General features: G+C 53.3%; 1 protein-coding gene across 1 annotated transcript in view; it reads right to left on the bottom strand.

Moving 5' to 3' along the window:
- Window positions 1-289: 289 nt before the first annotated feature.
- The window catches only part of Vstm2l (V-set and transmembrane domain containing 2 like), a 32,423-nt gene continuing 7,554 nt past the window's right edge, over window positions 290-25,158 (bottom strand). Inside the window, exons 4-6 of the mRNA XM_013010702.1 lie at window positions 9,312-9,481; window positions 8,251-8,301; window positions 290-562 (exon numbers count right to left, since the gene is read on the bottom strand). Coding sequence (XP_012866156.1) covers window positions 290-562; window positions 8,251-8,301; window positions 9,312-9,481 — 494 coding nt within the window. The remainder of the gene's footprint in view (window positions 563-8,250; window positions 8,302-9,311; window positions 9,482-25,158) is intronic.

Below are 25,158 nucleotides of genomic sequence, written 5' to 3'. Positions count from 1 at the left end.
GGTCTGCAAGGGAAGGGTGGTGGGACGAACATGCGCAGAGAGGGGGGTGGGGGGGGGGGGCAGAGGGCCTGGTGGCCGGGGCGGCCCGGGGCGGGGAGGCGGACCGACGGACAGCCCCGGAGGCCCAGGCTCCTCTGGCCACTGGGGACCCTTGTGCGGGGGGGCGGGGGCGGGGAGCCCCTAGGGAGACGGGGACCCCCGATGGGACAGGGTGGGACCCCAGAAGGGGGCGGGGACCCCGGGATGGGACGGGGTGGGGCCCCCCTCCCCCCGGGGCGGGCGCGCGTCCCTAGAGGCTGCAGGCCTCCTGGTCCACCGAGCGCTTGCGCAGCTCCTTGCCCGGCTTCGGGGGCGGCGGGGCGGGCGCGGCGGGGGGCGCCTCGGGCAGGTGCAGGACCGAGTTCTCGCCGGGCTGCACCCGCAGGTAGGCCTTGACCTTGTGGTGCCGGGCCTTGCCGTCGCTGAAGTCGATGACCCGGCACTCGTAGGTGCCCTCGTCCGTGGGCTTCACCCGGGACAGCCGCAGCTTGTGGGAGATGTTGCTGCCGACCACCTTGACCACCTGGGGGCGACAGAGAGGCCGTGAGCCGCCCGCGCCGGGCGGGGACGGGGACTACCCGGCCCACCCCAGGCTCCCGCCCCCAGACTCTCCCGCCGGGATGGCGCCGCAGGGGCGGCGCGGGAGCCGCGGGGCGCGCAGTGCCAGCCCCAAGCCAGCTGATGCCCATCGGCGGGATCAAGAGAAGGCATCGCCAGGCCGCGGTGCAGTGAGTCCCGCGGTGTGTGGTGAGCTAGAGGCCCGCATCGGAGACCCAGGCACGCCGGAAGGGACGGGCTGCAAAGCCAGGCTATAATGCCATTCATGCAAAGAAACTGACAACTTGCTCTCTCCCGGTTTGTGGTTTTTTTGTTGTTGTTGTTTAGTCTTTGTGGACCGAAGTCTGAAGATAAAACAGGAAGGAACCTAGCGGGATCTCCATGGGAGGGGTGCAGGGTGGGCTGCCTGGTGAAAAGGTTCCATTTCTTTAAAATATAGGCTGATGCTGGGCCTGGTGACAGCCACCTGTAAGCTATAATCCTTGCTGCATGGAGGCATATGTAAGAGGATTGCTGTCTGAGGCTGGCCTCTAGCAAAAGTGGAGACTCAGCTTGAAAAATAATCAAAGATAAAACAGGGCTGAGCAGTGTGACTCCAGTGGTAGAGTGACTGCCCAACAAGCTCAAGACCATGAGTTCAAGCCCCAGCACTGCCAAATAAATAAAAGTCAATGACAAATATTAAGGATGTGGTTAACTGCTAACTCTACTCGGGTAGAGCAAGAGTGCTTTTTAAAACTCTGGGTTTTTTTTTGTTTTGTTTTGTTTTTTCAGTCATGGGGCTTGAACTCAGGGTCTGGATGTTGTCCCTGAGCTCTTTTGCTCAAGGCTAGTGCTCTATCACTTTGAGCCACAACACCACTTCCAGTTTTCTGGTGGTTCGTTGAAGATAACAGTCTCACAGACTTTCCTGCCCAGGCTGGCGTTGAACCACGATCCTCAGTGCTCAACCTCCTGAGTAGCCAGGATTACAGATGTGAGCCACTGGTGCCCAACAAACTCTGGATTTTAATTGGCTTGCTAGTTTCTTTTATTTATGTATGTATTTAATTTGGAGACAAGATCTCACTATGTAGCCTAGCTGCCAATATGTCCAGCCCTGGATCAGGTTTCTCACTTACATTTTCAAATTGAAATTTAGAGCACGTGCACACTCAAGCACCGACAGCCTCATGACACTTCACATGTGGGTGTCACTGCCGTGCAGGGAGAGGCACTGGACACTGACAGCCCCCTGAAGCCAGGCCTTGGTCTTTCCCCTCTTATCCTCTCCTCCCCCAACTTCCCAGTTCTGTCTTTCTGGTTCTGGAATTCTCACACAGCACGGTATCCGTGAGATTCCTTAATGGGAAGTGCTCTTGGCTGTGGGCTCTGTTGATTGCTGTGTAGTATTCCGTTGGGTGACCACAGCACAACTTGTCTGTGCCATCACCTCCTGTTTCCAGATTAGTGATCTTACAAGTAAATCTGCTGTGCATAGAGCCCTGCTGGGATTTGTTTTCAATTCAAAGATAAAAGGTACGTGGAAGTTATGAAGATACAGCGTGGGGGAAGCTGGGCCCTTTGAGAGCAGTTCCGTCCACGATCTCACACCAGCTGGCAGCTCGGGCACTCCAGGCCCTGCCCCTGAGCTCTACTGGACCCCCTCTCGAGCATGACCACAGGTAGCTTGTTCTCATCAAGCCCCAATTCCAAGAGGAACAGGGCAAACCCAGCTTTGGGGCCCAGGAGGGCACCCTGTGGGTCCCTCGGTGTGAAAAGGTGGCCATTTGTGAAGTGAGAGGACTCACCCCCTCCTTTTCTCCAATAGAAGTGGGATTAGACACCGTGCTTCTCACATAAGGGCACAGACACACGGTGCACCCGCTTTACAGATGGTGACACTGAGGCTCCAGAGGGAGACAAAACCTTTCCAGGACCCTCAAGTCAGGCTGGGGCCTGAATCTGGGCTGGATTCATGCACCTTCCCATTCAAACAGTGCAGTAAGTGCACAGAGGGTCACCCATGCTAGCAGGGTCCCGGGCTCTCTCAGGCTCCAGAAGATGAGAGCTTGGTGGGCAGGGCCAGGGAACTGGGCCCATCTTCCCCTCAACGGTTTCCTGCTGGACATCACCCCTCATGAAAAGAGAAGCATGTGCTCATGGTAGAGCAAGAGGCACCAAAGTGGGACCCAGGTAGAACTTCCCAATGGCAAGCAGGAGGAAACTCTCAGCTGTTTGAATTAGCCTAGGGGCCAAAAATCTGGTGCCCCTGTCCAGCGGGTGCCCATCCCTTCCTCTGACCCCTTCACCCAGACCAAGGGCACAGAGAGGCCCTGCCGCTCTGCCATGCTCCACTCCACTCTCAGGCGGGTTAGTAGGTGCCATTGCAAATGCGCAGCGGGAGCGAATTACCTCAACATCTGTTTCCCTCACGGATATTAATTATCCTTCATTTGTCAACCCTACAAGGCGCTAATGGAGTAATAATGCGAAGCGCTGGGAGCTACCGCTGGGAGGGAGAGAGCGCCCCCACACCCTACGCGCCCGCCCTCGGGTCGACAGAGGGGGCTGAGGCCTGCGTCCACCCAGGCAGGCAGCTCCTTCACCTGCCACCCAGACAAATGTGGCCTTCCCAAGGCCAGCTGACGAGGAGGGGCTGGGGAGCCCTCCGGGGTGGGCTTTGATCCTGAGCAATCACCGGCTCCCAGCCCTCCATCTTTCTAGCTACCTTCATCCATTCATTCAACACTTGCCGAAGGCCTGCTCTGTGCTGGGCACACTTTGGACAAAGCGATGAGCCAGCCAGGGCTGGTGATGTCTGCGGGGACTGATGGCCTGGTGCAGAGAGCAAATGGAGGGTGAGGATGCCTATTCCATGCTCTGCCCTGGGCATCATCTGCAGAAGGCACTGCTGGGTAGCAGTACAGCAGTAATGCTGGGAGACTCCATCTTGGAGGGAGAGCTCCATGGTGGAGAAGGGAGGAAACCAAACCTCAGCAGGTCATTTAGGCCTCATTGCGACCCTGGGATGGGGGTCAGGTGAAAAGTGAAGCTTTGCCAGGCACCGGTGGCTCATGCCTGAAATTCTAGCTACTCAGGAGATTGAGATTTGAGGACTGCAGTTTGAAGCCAGCCCAGGCAGGAAAGCGTGTGAGACTCTTATCTTCATTCCATTAATCAGCAAAAAGCCAGAAGGGGAGCTATGGCTCAAGTGATAGGACATCAGCCCTGCATAAAAAAGCTAAGGGACAGCACCAAGGTCCTGAGTTCAAGCCCCCAGAGCAGCGCGTGCATGCGTGCGCACGCCCGTGCACGCACACACACACACACACACACACACACACACACACACATGTAAGACTCAGAGAGAGCCTCCAGCTGGTAGCCAGGCCAACTCTTCCAAGGAAGAACCTACAAAGGGAAGCCATCTACCCCTTCAGCCTGGTTTCCAGGCCCCCACTACTCTGGGCATCTAGGGAGCCCCAGTTTGATACCTCCTGAGAGGTCCCACCTTCCACAGCAGCTTTTTGGGAGGGTTGTAGGGGTGGGTGCGGGGTTCCATTATTCACAAGTTCTGCAGAGAACCTTTTGGCTCCACTATGCAGAGCGACCTGGGGAGACCAGAAGAGAGGCGACCCTGAGAGGCGACCCCTGCAGGGCGGCCTGGCTGTAAATCATAATCACCGGCCCAGGCTTCATCGACAGGCCTTAGCGGTGCAATTAAGCGCCTAATTGTGCTGAAAGAGATGCACCCAGCTCCCCCTGCTCACCCAGACCCCCCTGAGCAGGCTCTTCCAGCCTTGCCAGGAGGAGGACAGGGGACCTATTTGTGCCCACTATGCCTACCCGTGCTTTGGTGGCACCTCTAGGTGGAGGTGGTGGTCCCAGTGGGGAACAGGGGAAGACAGTCCCTTTCCTGGGCCAGGCTCAGCTCTGAGCCTCCATCAGAACCCCTCCCCACCCCAGCTGTGTCAGCTACTCTTCATCACATTCAGAATCCCACTCAAGGTCTCTCCAGACTTGGGCCCCAGCAGGCCTCGTGGACTCAGCCTGGCCCTGTCACAGCATTATTTCTGTTCCACACTTAGGCCCAATCCCCACCCGAGGCCCCTCTCCTCTCCAGGACCCAGAACGCCCACACCTACCCCCAGCATCTGCCCAGCCCCTCATAGCTGCATGCTCACTCAGCCTCCCAGCTTCCTCCAAAGCCTCAGGCCCACACCTAACCTGCTTTTCTAAGGGCACCAGGCCTCACCCCTGCCCTCCACTGATGCTTAGCTCAGGCCAACTCCCCTGACCCTCCCTTACAGCTCTCCTCTACCTTGATGGCTACCTTTTCATCACCCGGAAGGGTTAGACTAATGCCTGGGGGCATCCAGGGGCAGGGCAAGGTGACGCAGCTCCTGCTTACTGTGGTTCCACCATCATCTGGTGGGGATGAAAGTACCCTGAGAAGGTGGATCAGGAAACTGCTTAAACTTAGGAAATTGGGGCTGGGCATGGTGGTACCCATTTATAATCCTGGTTACTCAGGAAGTAGAGGTAGGACGATTTGGGAGAACAAGGCTGACCTGAGGAAAAGCAGAAGACCCTATTTGAAAAATAAACTAAAAGCGAAAATGGACCAGGGCTGTAGCTCCAATGGTGGAACACTTGCCTAGTAAGTGTAAGGCTCTGAGCTCAATTTCCAATACCAACCACTATAAATAAAAAAATAAATAAGAAGTGAAAGCCAGGCACGGGTGGCTCACACCTGTAATCCTAGCTACTCAGGAGTAGCTAAGATCTGAGGGTCACAGGTTCAAAGCCAGCTCAGGCAGGGAAGTCCATGAAACTCTTATCTCCAATGAACCACCAGAAAACTGGAAGTGGCACTGTGGCTCACAGTGGTGGAGGCCAGCCTGGAGCACAAACTCTCAGGGACAGTGCCCAAAGTTAGATTTCCAAAACTGGCAAAGAGGAAATGAGCTTAAACCACAGTGTGAAAGACCACAGATCCAGAGAAAGCCTTTTAGAACGTGAACACAGACGAGAGGCAGGAGTGTGTTCAGAGTCCCTGGCTGAGGCCCTCTTCTAGGAGCAGGCTGCATGTACAGGACTACCCCTGGAGGCACTGTTAGGCCAGGGGTCTCTCCCTGGGCCCCAAGTTAGCTGAGTTAATTCATGTTGAGTGCTGGGCAAAGCTCCTGACATATGGAAAGTATCTGATCACGTGAGCAGCTGTATTATCACTGTATTGTTGTTAGTATTATTGCATATAAACCAGATTGACAGGCGTCACCAATCTCCCACTACACACATCCATTAAGGAGCCTTAGGGTTCACAAATTCTTGTTAACAAGTTCCATGCTAGTAATAACCACTGCCAGCCACACAGCTCTCAAGTGTTCTCTTACCTGCCTGAGACAATAGCTACATGGCAAAATGGAAGCCTAGGGAGGAGGCAGATTCCCCATTGTGTCCCTCAGTCTCCATCTCTGCCCAGCTAGGGGACTGGGCTATTTGGCTTACAAACTGTTTTTCAAAAGGTCAAATGACATCCTAACGGTTAAAGTCTAGTAGCCAGGGTGTCATCAGTACTGGCATCTTTAACCTGGATCCCTGCTTGACTCAGTCTCCCCTGTAGAGACAGGGCCTGAATCCCACAGATCAGTGTGTTCCCATGTGAGATCCATCACTGATTCCTGTCACCTGCAATATCCAGGTACAGGCATGAGACCCATGTCACAGTGAAGTTCTGTGTTGGCAGATGCACCGTGTGTGTGTGTGTGTGTGTGTGTGTGTGTGTGTAATCATTGTGTTTATTAGGCACCTATGATGTACCAGGCTCCATGCTGAGCTCTGGAAATATAACTATGCTGTGCACCCTGGGTTCCAGGACTCTGGGGATGACAGCTGTAATAACAGACAGCAATGCACCCAGCAGAAAAGGGAAGGGGAGGCTGCTGAGAGAGTGAGTAAGAGCAGAGAGAGAGAGGGAGAGAGAGAACGGCTTTACGGCTTTCTAGGCAGAGGCCTGGCCTGTGCAAAGGCCCAGAGGTGGGAGGAAATGGGAAGGCAGCAAGGCAGCAGGATTGGGATGGAAGGGGAGTGGATCAAGAAGAACAGGATGAGCCCCAAGTGCAGTGTGGGCAGAGCTCTGAAGGCTGAGGAGAAAAACTTTACCTTCTCCCAGGACCTAAAGAACCCCAGGTATGGGCCAGCGTAAAGGTACCTGCTGATATGCGAGGAGCTGCCCAAGGAGCTGGACCTGTGCCTGTCTGTGCATTTCTTGCCAGACCCCAAAGCCTCAGCCGATGTGGGAGTTGAGGGGTGCAGCTGGGGGGATTTTTACACTCACTCCAAGCACACTCAGTGTTATTTAGCCAATTAGCATCGTGGCATTCCCCTCACGGGGGACCAGCAGCTGGAATTATACTCCTCTAAATCAATTAGCTGATTTTCTCTTCTGCCTGTGAGCTGCTCATGGAGCCCACAAACACAATCACAGTAGAGATGGTTGGAAGAGTGAGACATGGTAACACAGGCAGACCGACTTCTACCTGCCTGCCTTACCTATCTGTCGGCTAAATAAATAAATTTCCAGGGCTGGAAATGGCTGGATTTGCAGATCTCAGCTGGGCCACAGCCACTGAGCTATGACACTTTGAAGCCAACCCACTCTCTCACCTGCTCACCCCTTGTCCAGCCCCCACACTCCTTCCCGACACCCCTGGTATCAATTCTCTATGCTGTGACCTCTGTGTCTAACTGCCCTTTGTGTCCTCATCTCCCCCTACCTACTCCTGAGAGGCAGACAAGGGGGACATTTTGGAACTTTGACTTTGCTCCCCCTTCCCCCCACCACATACTCCCTGTGCTGCTGTAGACTTTCAGCCTCCTGCCTGGTTTTCCTCAGTCCCAGCACAAACCCAGCTTGGTCCTGTGACCACTCCTGTCCTCAGGATGGCTCCCTCTTAGTAGTCTTCTCTTTTGGTCACCTCCTTTCTCAATGCATCCTGCCTCTCCCAGATCTGAGTCCTCTTCTGAGCTCCTCTAGGACCCCAGTGTCCCTTGGCTCTGTTAGAGCCTGGGACAAAGCGTTCAGCAACACGGGTAGCAGCTGGGATAACCTCGGTAACTCCTTGACTCCTACCCCTGCCCTCCATTGTTCCACCTTTAAAATGGGCTAATGCTCGGCCCTTCCTACAGTGTTATTACGGGAAAATGAGTAGATATATAAGAAGGCCTGGCCAGTCTCAGAGTCTCTGGACAGGAACCATCACCCCAGAGACCCAGGGATTGAGAGGCTGTAGGTGTTGCTCATGATGTCCAAAAAGAAAGCCCCATCTCAGTCTCCTTAGACCTTGGCGGCTCCTCAGATGAAAAATGCTGCTGAGATCCATGAGGCATCTGAGGTGCACTTGGCCTTGGTCCCACGGGAGAGCATGCATCTTCTCTCCCTGTCGTTTGTTTGTGCCTGTCATTCAATGAGCTTGAAAAATCTCTAGCTTTTTAAAAATTTCTGGCTTTTAAATCTCTAGCTTTCTCCTTCCCCCGCCTTCTCCTTTTATTCCTCCTCCATCTTCTTGCCCAGGTTCCCTGTGGAAATGGTCCCCCAAAGTATTTATTTTAAAGTTACACCTGCATCCTCTATTAGAGACCTCGCAAGAAGTCATTATGAAAACTCACACTTATTTTGGTGGCGGCCTTTCCTGCGTCTTCCTGTGGAGAAGCTTTCAGCTGTTGGGAAGGGGAGGGGCAGAGACAACAGAGACAGAGTGTTAGCACAGGGCGGGTGTGGGGTGGGGTGTGGGTGACAACAATCAAGATAATGGGTAAAGGGAGGTCAGTGCATGCTATGTGCATATGTGGAATTAGCACACGGAACCCCATTAATAGTACATTCAATGCATGTTAGTAAAAAAGAAAAAAAAAAGAGGACAATAAATATAAAAAGATTTGAAAGTGGTGCTGCAGCTCAAAGTGATAGAGTGCTAGCCTTGAGCAGAAAAGCTCAGGGACAGCGCCCAGGCCCTGAGTTCAAGCCTTACAACGGATAATAATAATAATAATAAAAGAAAAGAAAAAGAAAAAAAATTCTAGCTACAATAAAAGAGGCTCCCAGGGCCATAAGGTCTGGAGATAGGGGTCCCTGGGCTCTGTGTCCACTCAGGACTGCGAAAGGAGGTTGGAGCAAAAGAAGACAAGGGAGGTATACATCCAACTGAGTGCGGGAGGGGTGCGTTTAGATTCCCAAGGGTATAGGGGTGTAAGTGGTGTGTGTGTGTGCAGGAAGTTGGCTGCATGCATGCATGAGGGCTTGAGAATGAACTCAGCCACGAGGCTGCCTGCCCTGAGTTTGCAGAGCACCCTTAGTACACACCTCCGCGGGCAGCCTGCAGAAGTGGGGGAAAGTGAGTCGCAAGATCCATTCTGTCCCATGACCACCATGCTGCTGGCCTCTGGGCCTCTGACTTCTGTTTTTCTACCTGGCACAGCCGGGAGCACTTCCTCCCTTTCTGAAGGCCCTTCTTGCCCTGGCCACCTGGGGGCTCAATTTAGCTTCGCCTCAGCCCCTTCTAAGAATAAGCCTGAATTCTGGGCTTTGCGGGGAGAGCAGGGGCCGCTTGGACGCTGGGCCCAACATCAGAGCCGGCATCTATGTCCCTACCCCTGGGAAGCCGAGGGGCAGAGCGCCCCCAACCCGGGCAGGTTTCCTCAGCCCACTCGGGCGCCCCCAGGCCAGTTACCTGGTTGGAGGCCCAGGCCTGCTTGTCAGCCCAGTCCCGGTGGCTCCGCACGTACCACCACTGGATCTCCAGAGAATAGGACGGGGAGCCGCTGCCTCGGAAGGAACAGGCCATCTCCACGTCCTCGCCGGTCCGCGCTGTCATGTCGTGGGGTGTCTCTGTGAACAGTGCTGCAGAGAAACCGGGAGGCGGGGCTCAGAGCACCGCGGAGACTGGAGGGGCGGGGTCAATGGTGTGGGGCGGGGCCTGAGAATCGAGGCGCAGCAAATGAGAGGCTGCAAAAGTACGGTGGAGGGGCGGGGCTAATGGTATAAGATGGGAATTTGCATATGGGGCGGGGCTAGCGAGAGGATACATGGTCAGGATGTGTGGGTGGGGCCTAATGTTCTGGGCGTGGCTAACGACGCAGGGGCGGGGTGATGGTGCAAGGAGAAGTTGGGATGCAGGGGCGGGGCTAATGATGTAGGGCAGGGCGATGGTGCAGGAGCAGGTGTCTGTTGGGCACCAGAAGCTCATTTGGGCTGGCAGAAAATGTGAGCGCACCCTCTGGTGACAGCAGGCCATGAGCTAGCCTGAACTCTAAGTCATGAGCTAGCCTTCTGTCCTGGAGCCTGGTGCCGCGTTGGGGAACCTTGCAGGAGAAGGTTGGTAATGGAAGTAGACAGGCCAGGACGGAAGCTTCCAGTGTCCTCACTTCTTCCAGATTCTAAAGTCACCGCCACCCAGTTTCCCTCCTGGGCATTACTACCTCCAGGACAAGGCAGCCAGCACCATCTTTATAAAACCAAACCCCACCTGACCTCAGAGGCCTGGTGAGCTCCCACTGCCCTGGGGTTACCCCAACCTCCTCAGGGCCAGCCCGTTCCCTGCCCTGTGTGACCTTGCCTGGCTCTCCCACTTGTGCCAGCTGTCCCCTACCAGTCTTTCCCTTGGCTTTTCTTTGCCCATGTGGCTCTTCGAGGTAAACAAGCTTGAGATCACCCCTTCTGAGAGATAGCCCCTCTTTGGGTAGCCTGAGTAGGTCCCCACCTCCTTTTCTTGTTCACCTTGTCACTGGTGGTGGCTGCTCCCCAGGGCATTCAGTCCTCAGAGAAAAATGCTCTGGTGGTTGAAGGAGGGGTATTTGATCCTTCAGGGGTTCAGGGAGACTTGGCAGTCGACCTGCCCCATCTTTCCCCCTCCACCTCCAAGGCCCAGCTCTCCACTAAGTTCCAGGACAGCCAGTTCCCCAGACTAGTGGCATTGGCCCCCAGTCTGCCAGGTGGATGAGAATGCCAGTGCCAGCTATGTGGCCTAGCCCCTCCCCTCTGTGTATTCGGTTTGTTTCCCCAAACAAATACTGTCTTGAGATGTAATCAGAATCCTCCCCACACACACACTTGTCACTCATAGAGCTTGAACTCGGGGTCTGGGCACTGTCGCTGAGCTCTTTCACTCTACCACTTTGAGCCACAGCACCACTTCCAGTTTTCTGGTGGTTCATTGGAGATAAGTGTCTCATGGACTTTCCTGATCTGGCTGGCTTCGAACCACAATCCTCAGATCTCAGTCTCCTTAGTAGCTAGAATTATAGTGCTCAGTTTCCTCTTTTCAGGAGAGAGGCTCATCCCAGAAAAAAAAAATGCTGATCACCAGGGAATCTGATGTCTGTCACTTCCATGCATACACATTGTCACTGTAGATACACAGACTACCAGCCACACAGAGCTCACTGACAGCAGAAAGCCAGGCCCAGAGAAGACAGTGTATGGTCAATTCCTAGGCTCTATAGTCTCACACAGTTGACAGCCTGGAGTGGGCCAGAGCCCAGGGCAAACCACTCAGCCAGCCTCTACTGGGACTCTAGTGATGGCCAGCTAGAGCCACACTGGCCAGCAAAATCACAAATGGAGGAATGAAAGCCGCTGTAGAATACAGAGGGCTCTTCATTTTCTAGTAGCCATGTGAAAAAAGAAGAGAAAAAAAACTAAAAAAGGGTGAAATTAATGTTAATAATTTTATTTAAGCTAAGATCAAAAGATTATTATTTTAGCATGTAATAAAAATTACTGAGACATTTTACATTCCCCCCTTTTTTTTCTGTGCTGAGTCGTGAAATCAGAGCGTATTTTACATGCTCTCAGCAAGCTGGGTTTGGACCAACTACATCCCCAGTGCTCAGAGGACTCACATGCAGATTGATTCCCAGCAGGTGGCAACCTGCCAGCCTCAGGTGCCAACTCCAGCCTGGCTCAGAAGAAGGAGCCACAGCCCAGCACAGGGGAGCCACCTTTAATGGTCCCACAGCAGTCAGGATTTGCACCTGTGTCTGCCTGACTCTCAAACCCACTTCTTCCCCCAAGTATTCCAGAGGCTTTTTGCCTGTGGAGCTTTTTTTCAAAGACAACTTTGCAGGGTCCTGTGGGATGGGTGCAGAGTGGGCAGCATTGACAGCAAAGGCCTGGCAAGCCAGAGAAGTAATCAGAAGGGCTTCCCTGAGGAGGTGGCACTGGCCTCAGCCCCAATAGGGCAGGTCCTCCTGAGCCGGGAGATGGGTTGATCAGAGAGAGGACTAATCTCCATGACCTCATTGGAGGCAGAGGAATGGCTGGTCCTGGATTTCTCTGTCCCCTTCACACGTGCCAGTAGTGGCCAGGTAGGATGGGGTGAGGACACTTCCTTAGTATCTCATCAGCTCAACCTTCAATGTCCTAGGGCTGCGGGAAGGGGTTACTTGAGCATGGTGACAATCTGAGAAGGCTTCAGAGAGGAGACAAATGAGCAGGTAGCGAAGGCTGAGTGAGGACTGAGAGCAGAGGCAGGTAAACAGCAAAAAGGCATGGGAAGGGGCTGGGAAGATGGCTCAGTGGTAGAGCGCTTGCCTTGCATGCCTGAGGTCCTGGGTTCGATTCCTCAGCACCACATAAAGCAAAAAGAAAAAAGCCGGAAGTGGCGCTGTGGCTCAAGTGGTAGAGCGCTAGCTTGAGCTGAAGAGCTGAGGGACAGCGCCCAGGCCCAGAGTTCAGGCCCCACGACCGGACCCCCAAAAAAAGGCATGGGAATAAAGGAAACAGAGCCTAGAGCTCAGCCTGGGTTTTAAATCCCCCTACCTAGCAGGATGGTTGAAGGTGAGGTTCAGAGAATAAGTGACTCATCCAAGGTCACAGAGTAAGGTGATGGTCAAACCGAACCCAGTTATAGGGGACTATAGAGTTGGAGCTGGTAACTTGCAGACCACCCTCATGCAGCCTCTTTCCAGGCCCAGCCTGACTCCTTCTCAGTAGCTATTCAGTCCCTCCCCACCCATGTCAAGCTTGGACATAAAATCCTGTCTCCTCTTTGTTTCCTTCAGCCCAGAGCCCCTGGCTCAGGTGCCTCCCTGAGGCCAGTCCCCAGGGCTGGTTAATTATAGATTTTGGAGAAGAAGGCATTTCTAGGCTGGGCTCTTTGGGAAGACAATTAAAATCCAGCATCTACAAATTAAGATTCTGCAGGAGAAGGCACAAGGAGTTTGATTGAGCACAACATCTTCTTCCTTTCTGCTTTTAATTGGGGGAGCGACGTATTCATTAACCCCAGGCCAGTGTCAGTGCACTGGATGCAGGGAAGGGCCCTGTGGGCCTGGCCTGATGCCCAGCTTTGGCTTCCAGCTACAGCAGATGACCTAGCCAGCCTAGCACAGACAGATAGGACTTTGCCTAGGCCTGTGCTGGAGCCTTGGCCCCTGGTCCTCACTATGTGAGTTAGCTTCTTCTGAGCCTTTGCCTCTCTGAGCCTCAGCTTATCTGCAACAGAAGAACAGCCCAGGAGTGAATGGCTCTTCAAAACGTAGCTAATGCCAAAAGGATCGGGGGGGGGGGGTGGCTCAATTGGTAGAGTGCCTGACTAGAAAGCTGTAGGCCCTGAGTTCAAACCCTAATACCACCACCACAACACACACCCACACAAAAGTTTAAATGGGAAAATCTGTAATACGTCTATTTTCTACAATTATTTAAAAAAAAAAACCTCCAGGGGCTCTCCCAAGACCAACAGATGCTGGATCTATGCCTAGATCCACTCTCCACCAAACCCCTCAGCCTTTGTTCCAATGCCACCTCCCCCTCAAGGGCCTCCTTTCCCTGTGCCCACTCTCTCAGCACCCCTGAGCCTACTTCATCTTTTCTTGTACTACTTCCTGCTAACGTGTTACAGTTTTGCTTATTTCCCTCATTTCTTGCTTATCTTCCAACTGGAACGGGAGCTCTTTAAAGAGGGATTTTAGTCTGTTTACAGCTGTATCCGGCAGTCAGGAGGATGCCAGGAGCTGTGTGTGGCTCATAGGTAGACACATGCTGCCGCAGGCAGAGCCCGTAGTGGTGCTGCTCCTCCTGCTCTGGGCTGCCTGGGTCAGGATGTGGTCGTGGTCGAGTAATCGCCGGGGTGGGGGGGGGGGGGGATGGGAGGATAGGAGAGAGACGTCAAGGACTTCCTATACTTGGGTCCAGTTGGGAAATGTCCAGCACTCAGCATCCAGAGAAGGCTCCCAGGCTGGGTATCCACAGCCTTAACATGCTGGCTGCACCCCAACACCATTCATCTCTGGCCCCTTCTGGCCACTCACAAGCCTCCCTTGGGCAATGCACATAGTTCTTGACCTGGAGTTCCCTGCTTCCCAGACCCTGTTGGTTGCAGTGGGCTCTGGGGTGGGCATGGGGTGTCTCTGAGCCCTCCTCTTACTACCCCAGAGGAGTAGCGCCCCTCCCCCTCTTCCACACAGCCCTGCATCCTTCCTGAATGGAAGGATGAGGTGAGAAGGCCTCCTGGGGCCTCCAGTGAGAAACTGAATAAAGCAGGAGGCCTGGTGGTGTGGTTTGAATGTGAAACACCCCTGTGGGCTCACATGGGGAGGACAGGCCCCCAGGCAATGATGCTTAGAGAGGTGAGAGGATGATAATGACATCAATGGATTAACCCATGCATGAGCTCACACTGCCTGGAGGGTTAGCTAGGAGGCGGGGCCAGGTTGGAGGAAGTAGGTTGCTCACTGGGGGTCATAGCTGCGGAGTGCCCTCCCCCTTCCCCCTCTCTCTTTGCTTCCTGGCAACCATGAGGTGGGCAGTTTTCTCCTCCACATCTTTCTGCCATGGTAATTTACCTTGCTATGAGTCTGAAAGCCATGGAGCCAGCTGACCACAGAGAGAAACCTCTGAAACCGTGAACCAAAATAAATCCTTCCTCATTTAAGGCATTTTGTTACAGCAATGAAAATGTTGCTAACATACATAAAGATCAGTCATCCACTCATCCTCTTCATCACTCTTCCCACTCACCCCCACCCCCAGCTTTTATTGAGTACCTACTATGTCCCAAACTGGAGTTTCTCAGGGGGATTGTGCCTATAAGAGCAAGCAAGGAGTCAAATACATGGATAACATGGACACAGGCCCCAGCAAGCCAGTCCCTCTCCAGTCTTGGCTCTCACCATCACTGCCACCCAACCACATCTGGTTGAGGAGAGATCCAGCCACAGGGACAGGTAGGCAGAAGCTCTTATCATGGCCCAGACAGAAGTCTTGCGACATGCAACCAAGAACAGATCAGGTGATGTGCAGAAGCTGCAGGTGCCAGGCACTGTGGCCGGCAACCCTGCAATCACACAGTCTTCCTACTGAGAGCTCCTGGCACAGCACAGAGGTGCTCATCTGGAATCCTACAACACTCAGAGTGACAGTTCAGGGCAGGACAACCTACAGCTGAGAGAGGTGGGTTACAGGTCACACAGCAAGCAAGTCGCAAGGTCCCAGGGACAGGACCTGGGCTCTGAACCCAGGACATGGCTCGGAGTCCAGCTCTCCCTCTCCTACTAGCACCATTACTGCAGGGAAGAGGAGCACAAGAAAGGGGCACAGGCTCTGCATCCCTGCCCTGTCCATACTGAGCCTTCATTAGCAGTGTAGAAACCAAAGCTCAGAGGACCTGGGGCAATCTCAGACAGTCCCCCTACCGTGGTATAGAGGCAAGAAACCCCTCCCATGTGCCAAGCACTGTACACAGGACCCTGTTCATTCCAAAGACTTCATAGAAGAAGAAACCACGTTCAGAGAGGGAGTGGCTGTGCCTGAGGTCACCACAGCATAAGGACACAAAGTCAGATGACCACCTCAGCACTGGCTGTGAAATGGCCCAATCAAAGCTGCAGTTTCCTCTAAGCCCCTGTCCTGTTCAGCTGTAAGAAGAGTGATTCCCTCACGTCATTTCCAGGAATGCTTCTCTGTGCCCAGCTCAGTGGGGGTGCTGTGCTGCAGAGAGTGGCAGAGGTGACACCTTAACCCCAGATAGATGGCAGCATAGGGACTCTAGTGAGGGATAGGCAACAGGAGGATTTAATTAGGCTACACGTCACCTATCCATTCAAGACACCTACATCAGGAGACAAAAACCTGATAAGCCAGGCAAGGAAATAAGAGCAGAGCCCCCAGGGTTGAGAGGTTGATGAGGTGGCTGCAGAGACCTCTTCTGCCCTGGGAAGCTGGGCTGGGCCCAGGGGAGCCCCTGAGGGCTCTGCTCCTTCTGGGAAGCCCTAGCCTTTCTGAAAGTCTGGAACCCACAGAAAAAGGTGTGAGCTGATGAAGGTGACTTCATCTTGGAATAGATGGGCACCTGTGATAGCCCTCCTCCTCCTCCAGAGAGGTGGAGAGAGGAATTTTGTCAAGAGCTGAAAGACTGCCATAGAGGGAAAATGGTGGGCTCGCTCAAGACCACCTGGTCAGAGGAGCAGAATTGATCAGCCCTGGTGGATCTCCAATCCTCAGCTAGATCAGGGCCAGGCTTCCTATGCTATGTCAGATGAGCAGGCCCTGGCCCTCAGGAAGCCTACAGTCCACAGAAGGAGAAGACATTCACAACAGGGACTGCTGCATAAACACTGGCTGAGATTAGTCCTGGACCACCATGCACAGTAGTTCAGGATGTGCACATGTTCACAGGATGGCCATGTTCACGTGGCCACAGATTGTATGGTAGCCTGTGCCTCCCCTGGGCTTGTCTAGGGCAAATCACATAGAGAAGATCTGGCAAGAAGTACAAGGGCTGGGCAGTCCTACAGAAAGGCAGGCTGGGGTTTGCCTAGAGAGTCAGGGAAGACTGTTGGGAGGGACAGGCTTGAACCTGGAAGCTGGTGGTTAGTTACACAGTTAGGAGACATGCAGACAGGAAGAGGCATGCCAGAGATAGGTCCTCCTAAATCTGGCCTTTTGGGGAACACCTTCATGGGTATTGCATAGGGTCCTTGTACCACTGGCATTATTATTTACTTTAATATTTATTTTCGAAGCATCTTTCCCTTTTTTACTTAAATAAATTCAGCTTAAAAGGAGACTTTTATTACTGCCATAAACGGAAAAGTCAGCATCACTTGCCATAAATAGAGGGTAACTGTAAAAATCAACACTATGAAAACCAAACAGCATTCGTAAATTCTAGCCGGGGAAGGCAGCATGCTCTGAGCCTCCCTCTCCAATTTGCCTGGTAGCAAGGGAGTCTGGTGGAGCTGCGCTGCTGCATTCAGAGCAGTATAGCAGACGTCCTTCTTAACCCCTAGGGGGTTCTGGGTTGCAGGTCCTGGCAGTGGAGCCAGCAGACCCCCAGCCTGGCTGTCTTCAGCCATGGGCCTAAGAGGCTGCCTTACCTCCTCCAAGGCCTGGGTATTGCTTAGACTGCAGACCAGAAGCCCTTCCTGCCATTTACCCATCAGCCCCACTGATTCCTCCTGAGCCCTCCACCAGGCAAAGCGTTGCACCCATTTAAGAAAGGCAAGGCCCAAAGCCCCGCTGGAGAGTGGATGCCTCCTTCTTCTGCTGCCCCAATCAGGGAAGCAACTTTCTGAGGAACTGATTTTACTCCAGAAAAATGGGGAAGAGCATTGGTTTTGTATTAGAATGAACAGGAATGTCTTGCAGAGTACAGCACTGAATTCATGAATTTTGTATGAAGTGAGAAACATCAAAGCAAGGCTGCCCCTGTACCATCTGATGTGAGGCTCTGTGCACGGGAAGCACGTGCTGATGAGGAAAGGGGACTGGGAAGAAGATGAGGGGCTGTGGTGCAGGGTTTCTGGGGGAGGGGCTGGGTTCCAACTCTCCCCGGACTTGCTGTGTGATTCCACCTGAGCACTTCTCTGAGCTGCACCTGCATCTCTGGTGGAGAACTTGTGCGGTGTAGTGGTCATTTAGGTGTGTGGTACACACACACAGTGGGTCCATACACGTACAATGGGGCCCCACACGCACAGTTCCTAAGCGGGCTCATTGCTCAGTTTTAGACATGTTGGTATGTTCGCCCAAGTGAGTGAAAAGAAAGAACAATTCTGAGTGCTCAACAATATGCATGTGCCTCAGTTTTCTCTTCTGTATAGTGGGGATGACAGCAACTCCTCAGAAGGATTGCTGTGAAGAGGAAATGTACCACTGCCCAGAAGTAGACTGCCTGGCACATGCTCTACAGGTGCTTCCTGTTTAGTTAGATAATTGTTATTTTTGAAAGAGAAACAATAGACCTTTAAATTGTTATTATAAAGATGATATAGAGAGGGGGGTTACAGTTACATAAGTCAGGTAAAGAGTAAATTTCTTTTTAGACAATTATTTAATCATTTTAATTGAAGTAAGGTTTAAATAACATCAAATTCTCTTTTCTTTTTCTTCTTTTCTTTTCTTTCTTTCTTTCTTTTTTTTTGTTGTTGGTCATGGGGCCTAAACTGGGCTAGAATGCTGTCCCTCAGCTCTTCAGCTCAAGGCTAGCACTCTACCACTTGAGCCACTGCATCACTTCCAGTTTTCTGAGTGGCTTATTGGAGATAAGAGCCTCACTGACTTTCCTGCTCCGGCTGGCTTTGAACTGCTATCCTCAGCTCTCAGCCTCCTAAGTAGCTAGGATTACAGGCATGAGCCATCGATGGCTGGCTCTTTTCTTTTCTTTCTTTCTTTCTTTCTTTTTTTTTTACCTCTCTCTGTTTCTCTCTGTCTCTCTCTGTCTCTGTCTCTCTCTCTCTTTTGTCAGTTGTGGGGCTTGAACTCAGGCCCTAAGCCTCTTTGTGCTCCAGGCTAGTACTCTACCACTTGAGCCACAGCACCGCTTCCAAATTTTGAGTGGTTAATTGGAGATAAGAGTCTCATGGGGGACTTTGTTGTCTGGGCTGGCTTCGGACTGTGATCCTTAGATCTCAGTCTCTTAGTTAAGACTACAGGGATGGGCTACCGGTGCCCGCATTTTTTATTTTTATTTTTATGAGAGTACCAGGGCATGAGGCTTGAGCCTCATGATCTTGCTCAGCTATTTTGCTCATGGCTGGCACTCTACCACTTGAACCAGGCCTCTACTTTTTGCCTTTTTGCTGGTTAACTGGATATAAGAGTCTCACAGACTTTACCCAGATTGGCTTTGAACCAAAATCCTCAGATCTCAGCCTCCTGAGTAGCTCGGATTACAGGTACCAGCCACGGTGGCCAGCAAATGCAAGCATCATTTTAACATGCATTCACAATGTTGTACCACTGACATCTTCTCTAGAGCCTGCCCCTCCCACCTTAATCACCTCCCCCCCGAGAGGCCTGTGCCCTTTCACCAGGCAGCTTCTCCCATTCTACCTCCCCTAGCCCTGCTTAGCCCATTCTGGACACCTGGTATCAATGGGACATTAATATGGCGCCTTCTGTGACTGGCTGCTTAGCATTGCAGCTGGCAGCCCCTCCACTGTGGCAGTCTGTGTATTACTTTCTATAGAGGTGTTTCCTTCATGCAAAAAACGATCTCATCAAGTCAGCAACCTGAGGAAGTGGCCCCTATGCTTCTTAAAGACCGGGAAACTGAGGCAGGAGAAGGTGAGGGCCTGCCTATGTTCTCCACCCAGCAGCTCTGCCACAGAGGGAAAGCGAGGGTGGAGGAGCTGGTGCCAGCAGCTGAGGGCAGGGCGCCTCCCCAGGCCACATGGAAGCGCATATTGAGGGAGACAGCAGTGGAATTACAAATCTAGGGAGATTTAAGGAGAGCGAAAATCTTCTGGCACTCGCAGGACTGTGGGAGCCGAGCAGGTTTCCCAAGGGATTCCGCCTGGCCCCCTCCCCCACAGGCAGGCTGGGAGGGAGGAGACTGCTGAGCGTGGGCGCAGTTGAGCCTGGCCAGGGCAGGGAGCAGGTGGGCATTCTGACATTGCCTGTGTGGTCTGTAGAGCTGGGGGAGCCTTTGCCCAGTAGCCCCACTGGAAGGTTCCAGAGGCTGGGGGAGAGCAGGGACTGTCATTTGTACCTCGGTGTCTGACCACGTACCCACCTTGCTCTACCAACCAAAGGTCAGAAGGTACCCCCAGACTCAGGAGGAGCAGAAGGAGCAACAGACAGATGAGGGATCAGGAAGCAGGGTGCAGGATAATTCACATGAATAATAGCCAAGACCATCATCCAGGATACCCCAGGGCAGAGATTATGGGGGTACTCAGCTGGTAGGGGCAGAGGGTAGAATAACTGTAACTTCACTCCTGCCAGGACCTGGACTGGGTTAAATCTGACCCCTGCTCAGGACCTAGTGCCTGCTCATCTCCACTGCCCTTGCTGGGGCGGGGAGGGTACCCTAGGTTGCAGCAGTATAAATAGGCAAGCTCAGGAGCTGGGCTGACATAGACTTGATCCCCAACTACACTTCCTCTGAACTTCAGTTTCTGCATCAGTAAAGTGGGCTCACATACCTGAAAATATCAGGTACTCTGCAGATTCTGTGGGGCATTAATACCCCGCAGATGATTAATTAGCTGGCTACTCACACCTCCTCCCACAGGGTGGGGCTGGCCCCTGCTCTTCCCTTTCTCAGGCTGGGGCCCCCCACAAAGACTGCCCTGACCTCTTCAAACAGAAGGACTGTTCTAGAAGCAAAGAGTCCGTGGCTCTTTGCCACTCTGGCTCCTTCTGCCTGGTAGGGGATTTAACATGGCCAGATGCAGCCAGAGAGCAGCCTTTCCCTGGGGCAAACAAAGTCTGGGGAGGGGAGGTGGGCGGTTTGGCTGGCGTCTAGGAGAGCTGCCTGCTGGGGAGTCTGTGGACACCAAGGGGCCAGCAGGTGACTCCGGCCCTGCCTGAGGCCTCCCTTCCATTATTAGTGTGGCTTTGTTTTGACCGCTGTTTGCAACACCATGCTTGGTGGCTGGCCGCGGGGCCTCCATTAGGGACCCTTTCTCGGCCGATGACAGGCGGCAAACAGCTCCCCAGCGTGCCCGCAGTAATTGCTGCTGCCTCCGAGGCCGGAAATGATTTTTTTTTAAACCTCACAAAGCAAAACAGACACCCTGCTGTCTGTTCTCCGCCTTCCTGCCTCAGCCTCAGCTGGGAGCCACGCCTGAGGATCTGAGATTCAGTGAAGATCCCTTCACCCCACCCCCCCAGTCTTCCCATCCGGAGACACCCTCAAAATGCCAGCCTCCAGAAACCAAGCCGGGCTCTACACCCTGGCTTCCAATGGGGTGTGCCCCCTCATGCCTCTCTAAACCTCAGCTTTCCCCACTGCAAAATGGGCACGTTGACTGGTTGCTGGGGCACCTGGCCCGTGCGTCTGTAATGGGGCACAGGCAGTCAGAGGCTCCCCGCCTTCAGGAGCTCCCAGTCAGCCTGGAGGAGAGAGAGATGAACAAGGGAGCATGCCGGGCCGGATGGGGGTGGCACAGGTCCACAGGAGGGAAGGGGCCTGGTGCGATCAAGGACAGGAAAGGAACCAAGTGGGCACAGGCCCACACATGTGCAAACACATTCAAACACACCCAGTTCTACAATGGCTCCCCTCCAGCCCATATTTCCACCATGGCTGCAGCCCACGGCCAGCTCTGGTGTCCCATCAGCACACAGAATCGGTGAGGCTCAAACCAAACTCAGAGCAAGAAGCCCCTCCTCTGTTAACGGCCCCTCCATCCTCTCTCCCTCACCCCTCCATCTTTTCTCCTCTCCCCTCTTCCCCTCTCTCCATTCATTCTCCCTCCAGCTGTTCCCCTCCATCCTCTGTCCACCTTCTCCCCCTTTACCCTTGCACCCTTTCCCCATCTACTGACTCTCTTCCTCTCTTCCCTCTCCCCCTTCTCCCTTTCTACCCTTTCTCTTCTCTCAGCCTCCAGCCTTACCCCTCCAAGTCCCCCCACCACCACAACTACATCAACCCAAACACCAGCCCACCCCTGGGCCTTCCCTGCTCAGAAAACCTCCAGGCAGCTGGGGGTGTCGCTCAGTGGTACAGCTCCTGTCTAGCATCAGAAAGGTCCTAGGTTCCATCCCCAGGACTGAAAGAAAAAAAACAAAACAAAAGCTTCCAGGGCTGCCCAGCATTTTTCAGATAGGCATGCACACGTCTCCAAAGGGGCCAGAGAGAACTGGTAGCCAGCATAGCTTGTCTAGCCTCTGCCATTCTTTCGGCCCCAGGCTGAAAGTCAGTCCCAGGCACAAATCTAGCAGGAGTCTGCCTCCGTCGGGAAGCCTTTCCTGACTGCAGAAGGACTTGGAGGCAATCTCTAGGAAACCCCTAGGGATCGTTCTCCTGTGCCAGTCCCCAGGTCTCCTCTGCTCTCTCCACCCTCCTAAGATGCTACACCAGGACAAGGGCTAGATACGAAGAAATCCTGAGTCCCAGCTAGCTCTGTCACAGTCTTGCCTCAGTTTCCTCACAAAGGTCATGAAGGCTGTTTCCCCTGGAACCAGAAAGACGCTCAGCTGGAGAACCTTAAACTCTTTGAAACCACAGCAAAACCATTCAGCACTTTTTTTTTGAGGAAGTGATAGGTGATTTTCCTCAGATTTCCAACAGCATTGTGACCTTTGAAAAAAAAATTAGGAGCCACTGGGCCAGATGAGTCTTTATCCCTTCCCACATCACCATTTGGACATTTACCCATTCATTCACTCACTCATTCATTCACCTGATTAGTGAGTGCCTGCTCTGGGTGATTGACTAGATTGAGACCTTTAAGGCATTTTGATATCGAGAATATACGTATTGACATCTTAAGATGCTATTTGAAAAGATGTGTGTGTGAGAGAGAAGGGGGGGAGGGAGAAAGAGAGCAGGAAACGAGACAGAAATGGAGGGGGGAACATGAGAAAAGAGGAAGATGGGTGTGCAGGAGAGAGAGAGATGGAGGGAGATTGAAAAGTGGGGATACAGAGGAAGAGGGAGAGAAGGATCTGGAGAAGTAGAGACCCCAGAAACAGAGAAAGATCTAGAAACTCAGAGGAAAACAGGAGAGACCCAGAAAGACAGGCAGGAAGAGCCTTGGCACTGCCAGTCCTCAAGGGCTAACCTCACCTCCCAGAGGCACCAGTGTGGGGGGCAAAGGCCTCCCTAAAATGGTCCCCAGCCTTCCCCCTTGGACCAGGAAGCTAAGGTTCCCTTGCAACCTGCCATGGCCCCCCAAACCACAAATCACTCCAACAGGCTCCAGGCACACGCTCAAACAGAACCCCTCTTCCACTGGTGCAGCATGCAGGGCCACCCAGGGCCCAGACTGGTGGCTTGACTGGTGCTTCCAGGCCGAAGTGAGCTCTCAGTACCCCAGCAGCAATGCTCCCAGCAGAGCCAACAAACCAGGGCTCTGGCAGTGTGGCTCTGGCTGCGGGGTTCCTGGGCTGAGATCCAACCCGGCTCTGCCACGCCAAAGCTGTGGGTCCTCAGACCAGGCACATCTGTGGCTGTGAATTGGGAATGCCCCTGGTCCATGCATGTGTGTGTGCATGCGTGCATGCATGTGTGTGTGTGTGTGTGTATCAAGTGAAAAGAGGGTGGGAGGCATGCAGAGAAAAGGCATTTGGACTAAATCTCAGCCCTTCCACAGTCCCCGTCCTACCTGCTGGTTGAGGGACAAAGGACAGGGTTCAGGAAGATGCAGCAGGAAGAATTTTAGAAGGACAGAACTTATAAGAATTCATTATTGTTCAGGAGGAGAAACTGAGGCACAGGGACTATGCCAGATTGGGGGCAAAGGTAGGCAAGCCCAGGGTGTCTGCCAGCCCCAGCCCAGCATTCCCACTTTCACTTTCACTGAGCTGGAACAAAGGCACAGTGGGGCCACTGTCTCCACCCCTTAGGGCAGGGGACAAAGAAGGCCCACCTCTTTCACATCCCCCGCCCCTCTCCGAGTTGGGCCGGCTCCGCCCACCTGAGCCCCTGGGCTAGGCTAGCACTCCATTGGTGTGTGACAGATCTTTATTAAACGCCCACTGTGTTCGGCTTCTCTGCCCACTTCTGCAGTCTGGCCTCTCTTGGGAAATAAGAAAGTCCCTTCCTAACATCCCAGCTCTGGGAAGGCCCAGCCTGTTCTGTGAGCGGGGGTTCATGATGAGTGGCCTCCCTCCCCAACCCCCCATGAATGTCATTCTTGCTATTTAAATCTCTTCATAATTTATACCGAGCTATTCTTTCTGGGTTTACTTGTCTATCTCTCTCACTAGAATGAGACCTTCAAGGCAGCAAGAACCCCACCTGTACCCCTCCCTGGCCTGTCCCTAGGGCTAAGACAGCCTGGTGAGTGGCAGGTGCACCTGGCATCTGTAGAGGAGGGAGAGACCAGTCCCTGAGGGGCTTGGAGTGACCTGGGTTGCCCCAGTCCAGTCCTGTCTGCTGTGGAGCTGCACTGACCCACCCCTGTACATCGGTGTGTTATGATGGCTGGAATGTTCTAGAAACTATCCCACTGTGTTTCATACCCTGTTAGTCCCACCCTAAGCAGTCCTATCTGTGAAATCACAGTTTTGATGTGCTGCTTATATATTTTTCCGGCCCACACTGAAATAAATGCAGAACTGGGATCTGCCTCTGATGGCTCTCAGGTGAGTCCTGGGGATTCACTGGGGTGGGGGGGAGCCTCTCAGACTTGGAGGTGGAGCTAAGGCCCTGGAGGAATGGGAGAAGCCAGCCCCCTCTGCCTCCCATCCCACTGCCCTTCCGCATAGTACTGGGCACTGCACGGAACCAGCTGCGTGGGCTCTGGACCCTGTGGTCAGCACTGGTAGTGGATAGGCTCCTCCCCCAGTGAAACCACTGCCCCTATTCTCATGGAAGTCTTATGGACTAGGGGAGGGGGAGAGGAGAGAGGGAGGGTCACAATCCTGGGCCCTTCTAGTGAGTTCTGTATGTATCCCATGGGTTGGGCCCAGCCAATGCAAGGTTCGGCCCACCTCAGGAAGTCCCTGCAGTGGCCACTAGGTATAAAGAGAGGACCCAGTGGGGTCACATATTTTTTTCTTTATAAACATGGATTTCTTATGAAACCAAAGTTCCTTACATGTTTAAATACTCTTCTCTTGGAATGAATGAGCTTTAGACCCTTGCTCTACCACCATTCACTCTCTCCCCAGTGCTCCACTGTGTGAGTCCTAGGACACAGAAACTTTGCACCCCAATGGCAAGCCCCAGCTGGCCCCAAATTCCCTTCCAAGCTGAGGTACTGCCCACAGCCCTATCTCCTGCTGGTTTGATCCACAGAGTCCCAAATTTTGGCCAAGCTCCTGGAAATGGGTTTGTTTCAGCCCTCCCTCCCCTCTTCATTCTGACCCCTGGCAGTTCCGGTCTGGCTCCCTCCTTCCACGGCTGTGCAGCCTCCGGGGTGCCAAGCTCCTTCCTCTGCCCATGCCAAGTCTTCAGACCCAGCTGCGCTTCTCCTTGTGTGCCCCTCTCTCCCCGTGTGCCTGTCCTTCCTCCTTCCTTGGACTAAACAGCATTACTGGGTACTGGTCCTACAGCCAAATTCCTGAGTTCAAATATGTCCTTTTTCCCCTCAAGGGTGATACTCTATCACTTGAGCCACAGCTCCACCACCGTCATTTCTTCTTCTTCTTCTTCTTCTTCTTCTTCTTCTTCTTCTTCT

Source organism: Dipodomys ordii, unplaced genomic scaffold (assembly GCF_000151885.1).
Source record: "Dipodomys ordii isolate 6190 unplaced genomic scaffold, Dord_2.0 Scaffold13, whole genome shotgun sequence".
Taxonomy (NCBI): domain Eukaryota; kingdom Metazoa; phylum Chordata; class Mammalia; order Rodentia; family Heteromyidae; genus Dipodomys; species Dipodomys ordii.
This window is presented reverse-complemented; position numbering and strand designations above follow the sequence as displayed.